At 47.3% G+C, this 6,403-nt stretch overlaps 1 protein-coding gene across 1 annotated transcript; it reads right to left on the bottom strand.

The window, feature by feature from the left end:
* Positions 1 to 1,013: 1,013 nt before the first annotated feature.
* On the bottom strand, positions 1,014 to 6,078 carry LOC109732682 (disease resistance protein Pik-2). The gene is given in 4 exon segments (XM_073498222.1): positions 1,014 to 1,723; positions 1,824 to 3,825; positions 4,080 to 5,092; positions 5,779 to 6,078. Coding segments are annotated over 2 exon segments (2,997 nt in total). The 5' UTR covers positions 5,075 to 5,092; positions 5,779 to 6,078; the 3' UTR covers positions 1,014 to 1,723.
* Between the last annotated feature and the right edge of the window lie 325 nt (positions 6,079 to 6,403).

Genomic DNA, 6,403 nt, shown 5'->3' with positions numbered 1-6,403 from the left:
CGAGGATGAAGCCACCTGGGAACGAGAGGAAGATCTACGCAAAGACCACCCGCACCTATTTTCTAGCCAACCCGAATCTCGAGCCGAGGAGAGCATATCTGTAGTTATTGGTCTCATATTTAATCGCCTTTTGGTCAGTCCGATGTAATCTACTGTTGTGGCTGTGGTGCACTTCTTTTGGTCAGTTTGGTGTGTTCTATGGTTCTGTTATGGAGCACTCACTAAATAGTACTCCCTCCGTCCCATAATATAAGAGGACACTGCTCTTATATTATGGGACGGAGGGAGTAATTGTCTACAATACCAAATATGTATACGTGTGAACAAGCTATATAGATATATGTATGTAAGATGTATATTTTGTTCCAGTTTATGTTGTGAGACTGAGCCGCATCTGTTTCTGTGCAAATTTTGCTTTTTGAAATTTGCCAACCCCCCCCCCCCCGCGTTTATCAGGCATGTGGTAACGTTTTCTCCCGTTGCTATGCATGGGCTCTTTTGCTAATAAATCCTAAAAGAATACCATCTGTGGGTATCGTTTTCTCCCGTTGCATAATCTCAGTGAAACATCTTCAATCATTCCCACCGGCTTCTTCTTCATAGACTTGTCAGCCATCGCTGCAGTCAGTATCAGTTGACCGGGTGCCGGACACCGAAATCATTGAGTTGTTCATCGACTTCTGTCCTGCATAACTGCGTGTGCCAAGCTGAAGCCAACCAGCTACCTCTTCCACTGCCACCGTCTTTCTACTCTCCAGGACTAACAAGCAGCAGAAACGAACTGCAACAAAAAACAAGAAGCCACCATGATGCCATGCACATCCTACAGTGGCGCGGCTAAAACTGAAACGAGCCGAGCAGCTTCAGGAAACTAACCCTGCAGTGTCACCAGAGGAACTGCAAACCTTCTTTTACCAATATCATCCCAAGGATTTGTTGCAAATGCATACATCTCATGCACGTGCTTTCAACGTGTTACAGGATACACTGACAGCAAGAGCACAATGATGGTTGTCCAATGGGCAACCTGTGAACAAATAGCTAGTTTGCAGACTTCCGGAATCCAACACTCCTAAACAACACAGGGCAAGAGCCAAGAAGCAGGAAAATAGGAATGGTGACACAATCGGCGATTGTCACACCACAACATCTAAGCCATGCAACCAGTCATCAAATTAATTACCTGCGACTTCTTTACAGTACCATGGGAAAATCAAGCATTTTACTCTGTTTCGATCCATCTGCTGTTCTATTCTGAGAGCACCAAGCATTTATTACCTTCAAAATTCTCAAAAAGCAGCTGTTGTATCCCTTCTCATAGTCAAGCAAAGAACAAAAACCATTATCAAGTTTCACATCACACCATGCAACTAAGAACAAAATCTGTATCACCATTCGCCACCACACTATGGCACTACCTCACCAGCAAACGCCACATTCTCCTCCTAAGTAAAAGAAGTTACGTCTTCTTCAGATCCAAGGACTCAGCCTGTATTTTCATTATCAAGAACCGCACGATACACAAAAGCTCATACGGACAAGGCAAGAAGCATTGGCTTCACATGAAGCACAAGAAGTTATCCACACAAACTCCTAACAGAAATTGATGTAGAGATTAACAGAGGACGGAAGCAGTCATGTAATCGGAAGTGCAGCCCTATTCACCACCAGCAGCCATGGTTCACTCAGTTGAAGTTCCTCGCTGAGCACGCATCCATAGACACTGATGAGAAACAAAATTTTGTCAACATGATGTTCACCCATATAGCTAGACAGAAGGATATGAAGAACAGAAGATGATATGAAAACTGAAATTTGCCTACCTAATGGTACTGATCGACAATCAACTTTGGTCCGTTCTCACATTGCCGTGCTTTATTTGAAATCTGTTGTATTATCTTTTTGGTACCCTGGCTTCCATTGTTGTGTAAACTTAAGTGCAACTCTTTCAGAACCTTAAGGTGTTCTATACCGTCAACTCCCTCAAAAGCAAAGAACCGTATATCAAGCCTTTCGAGGTTCGGTGTAGCCTTCTCCAGAAACACCAATTTTGGCACGTAAGGAGCAGAAAAACGAAGAAGCTTCAGACTCTCGAATCCACCAGGGTGAACTATGATCATCATGGTAATGTTAGGATGCTCCAAGTGAAGCTGGATCTGTCTGCAAGTGGCTTCCGATTCTTGACCCTGTTCTGCGTCATCAAGAGAAAATGTGAGAGAGAACAGCTTGCTCAGCTGGCTAAGTTGCACCAAAGCATCTGAGCTAAGCATCCCAAGTGAGAGGGTTAGCTTTGTCAGTGTGTCCAGTTCATTGATCCATTCTGGGAGATTAACCACTTTCGCCTGCAGTTTGCAAGACAGCTCAAGGGCATTCAGAAACTTGGGCGGGGAGGAGAGACAACCCCATGAGCTGAGAAAACCAGCAGACCCATCATCAATTACAAGGGTTTGGAGCGAGTAGCCACAAAGATCTTCAATAGAGAACCTCAATTCATCGAAAAGTTTACCCTCATTCTCGATGTTCAACTTGTAGATTACAAGCTTCCTCAGCTTGGTCAGCTGACGGAAATCTGCTACTGAAGATGGTCCTTCGACAATTTCGATGCCTGACAGTACACAGAGGGATTTTATTGGCTTCTTCTTCATATCCTCAGGAAGCTTCAATGCCTTCCGTGTCTTTTTGTTCCCGCCAAGTATATTCTTCACCTTTTCCAGCTGGCAAATAGTTTTGGGTAACTTTGTAATACCAGTTTCCCTGATGTCAAGGGTCTCTAAATACTGAAGTTTCCCTATCTCTTTAGGAAGCTTTGCGATGTCTGTTCTGCAGAGGCTGAGGTGCTTGAGAAGAAAAAGTTCGCAAACAACTTTTGTGTGTTCTTGTTTGAAATCTGTACAGCCTTCAAGATCCAAATGTTACACAATTCTCAACTTTTGTGGCTTGGAAAGCAACCCATTCAAAGTACCAAATATGCTCAACGATCGCACATGGGATAGGTTCATGCTATTTTTTGCACTCTCAGTCTTCAAACCATCACTCTGAAGTGACAAACGCCGAACCATATTACTGGGCGGTGCAACGAACCACTGGCCACCAACCACAGTGACAAAATTTTCTTCACCCGCCTTGCACACAAGATACTCATGTATCATGTGATGAACTTCATAGGTCTTCACCTTTCCATTGCTACTGTGCTTCACAGCTCGAATTATCTGTCTCTTTATCAAATGATTGAAGCATGTTTCTGCAACCTCTTCTATGCTCAATCCTTGTTTCTCACTGACAAGAGCTTCTGAGATCCATTTTCTTAAGAGGCGTTTCCTGCTATTTTGCGAACCGCTTGGAAATATACTGAGATATAGAGAGCATCTTTTGATCTCAAGTGGCATATCAAAATAGCAATTATCAATAATGCACATTAATCCATCATGGGAAAGAGTTTTCAGATAGTCTGGTACCAGATCCTTAAAAACTTGTTTCCAGTCAGAAATATGTGGGTTGCAGGCAACATATCCAGCCATGATAACTATCGCCAATGGCAGCCTCATGCACATTTCCCAGTGTTCAGGTATAATTTTGCTCTTATCTTGCTGTTCCTGGCAACCTTTAGCTTCAGCCATGATGTCCATAAATAATACTTCAGATTTGTCCTCGCTGAGGATTACAGCCTCGTAAAGATAATCTCCTTTATTCCTTACTGAAGCACTGGCAACAGCCTGGAATCTTGACGTAACAATCACTCTGCTACCTTTCTCACTTTTAGGCAGTGACTTCTTTATCAGCTCCAACATATCAGTAGACCATACATCATCCAGCACGAGCAGGTAACTGCCATGAGAAGAAAAGATAACAAGATGAGTCACTTTTCAACAATGTAAATGAAGTGTTGGAATAACAAAGAGTGAAATGAAAGTACATATCTAGCAAAAAATTATCTTGTTGAACTTGAATTCAAATAACATAAGAAAAACTGATGTAAATCATGTGAAGACTAGGTTATGCAATTCGATGATGCTTTCATGTAATATGCATAGAAAGCATAGTGATGAGCTACACAAAGGACCACTTGATGGATGTTATACCTGTATTTCTCTAAGTGCTCCTTAAGCTCTTCCTTGAGTTTTTGAAGTTTCAATGTTTGTAGTCTATCACGTGCTTTCTTCAAGGTGCTGCCCCCAATACTGCCATGAGATGTGTCCCACCACCGCTGCTGCCTGGTACCTTCTCTGACCTGTGGCATGATCTGGTAGAGTATACTCCTTAGTACTGCCTCTACATCAGATTTCTGTGACACTGTGACCATCGCCCTGCGGTCAAACTGATCACTGAAGTTTTGATATAATGATCTGGCTATTGTGGTCTTGCCCACCCCTGCCAATCCGACTATGCATAGCACACCATGGTTTGTTGGATCTGCATTAGGTTCTTCCACACGGACAACAGTGCTATTGCTTGGAAGTTGCTCTGCAATGGTCACTGCCGGCCCCTCAGCTGTCAGCATCCATTTCGCAAGCATCTCCATGTCCCTTTCAACTCCCACAGGTGTCTTGGTTCTAACAAGCGCAAGCCTTGTCTGCTGATTCTCTGCGGCATTGAACCCAATGTCAGCTCCACCGGGCCTGTCGCTGCTGGTCTTTGGGTTGTCAAGGCCGTATCTGATGCGCCGTTCCCCAATTTGCTGCGCCCGCATCTTGAGTTCAGATAGGGTAGAAGCTATTTCGTGGCAAGGCCACCACGTCCAGACCTCATAGATTTTGAAGGCAACAAACGAGCAGCAGCAAAGGTCGGCTGTGGGGTCGTGATGCAGCCGGTGGGCGAAGTCGTCAACACAGTCCTCGACGTCGTAGGTGACCTCACGGATCTGCTTGAGCCAATCCCTCGTCCGGAGGTCGTGGTAGTGGGGATCCGTGCGGCCGAGGTCGCCAATGAACGCCTGCAGAGTGCCGAGCTCGTCTGTGATGAACTGTATGTCACCACGGACGCCTTGGATCAGAGTGTAGTCCTCAGCAAGCAGCGCCCCGAGTTTGGTCAGGAGCCATTTGATGGCCTCGCCGCGCCCTGCCACCACCAGATCCATTGCCGACTTGCGATTTTGCTGTACACAGGAGCAATTGGGTGAGACTGGAGCAAGATACCAGATGATCCTCGCTAACCAGCGGAGAAAATAAACTGACAAAAATGTGCAGAAACAGAGAAGCATACTAGAGACACCCATTTCATGCAGAAACAGAGAACTACATGCTAGAGACTACATAAAGTATATGCAGAATTGCGGCGTTTTTAACACAGAATTTCCTAATGATGCACTACTCTATTGCCTGAGGGGATCCTCTCCTATTGTCAGTATTGCCTGATCTCTCTTCTAGACAAATGCCCTCTTACACTTGCATCTGTTCAAACTTGCCCCCTGCACTTGCCTCTCCGAACTTGCCTGTTCATCAGGGGACAAAAAGAGCGCTTAAGGGCCAGCATCTGTGAATTGGGGAAAAATGCCGCATCTACCTGAACAAACTTGCCTGAAAAAACGTTCCCCGTGAGATCCTCGATGTGTGAAGAGCGGGATGCAGGATTTGCACCCAGGGCTCCGCGCGCGACTATTTCCACCGGCGACCTCGACTCTGGATCCCCCCTCCTCCGACTCCGGCCACCCTAGCCTCCCCTCCCAGCCACCCTTCGTCGATGAAGATGACGACGCGGCGTGGGCGAAGCGCCCCTGCCCCCACTCTCCCCCCTCCCCCTGCCGTTCGCGAGACGAATTGGAGACCAGGGCGAGCGATTTACCTTCTCTCTCCCGGAGATGTAGCAGTTCGCCGTCCCCCGCCTCGCGTCACCGACGGGACCTCCTTCCTTCTCCCCCTCCCCTTCTCTCGTCGCGCGCGCGCTGCTTGGTCAGCTGGTACCGCTCGCCTCCGCGTGGTGGTCGTTGTCACGCACTCCCCCCACCTTTGTTCCTCGCCGTCGCCGCGCTCTCGCCGGTCGCGCCCGCCGACGAGCCTAGGGTTTCTCTCCCTGCGTTTCGCGCGGGGGTGGAGAATGGAAGGGGAAAGGGGAGGGCAAATGGTGTGGGGCGCGACTCCCCAAAATTTCGAAACCCACCGCTCTCTGTCACCGCCTCCACCTTTGACGGAGTCTGTGGTGTTGCCGTGACAGCGTGTAGATCGGTGGGACCCGATCGTCCCTGGCTGGCTGGCTGTGAGTGGTCTCTGGCAGGTGGGCCTGGTGGTAGAGCGTGCGTGCGGTGCACGGGTCAGAGCCAGCTGTCGGTGCGCTGTAGCGATCACTGTGATATGCACAGAAACGGCTCAATCTCACCTTTGTCTCGTTCTCTCTGTTCTCCTCTTCTGCTCGTCCCCATTCTCTAGTCTCTACTATCTCCGTGATTAATACTACATGAGATCCAAATCAA

Source organism: Aegilops tauschii, chromosome 5 (genome assembly GCF_002575655.3).
Source record: "Aegilops tauschii subsp. strangulata cultivar AL8/78 chromosome 5, Aet v6.0, whole genome shotgun sequence".
Classification (NCBI taxonomy): Eukaryota; Viridiplantae; Streptophyta; class Magnoliopsida; order Poales; family Poaceae; genus Aegilops; species Aegilops tauschii.
The sequence above is the reverse complement of the archived record's forward strand: the minus strand, read 5'-3'. Positions and strand labels throughout refer to the sequence as shown.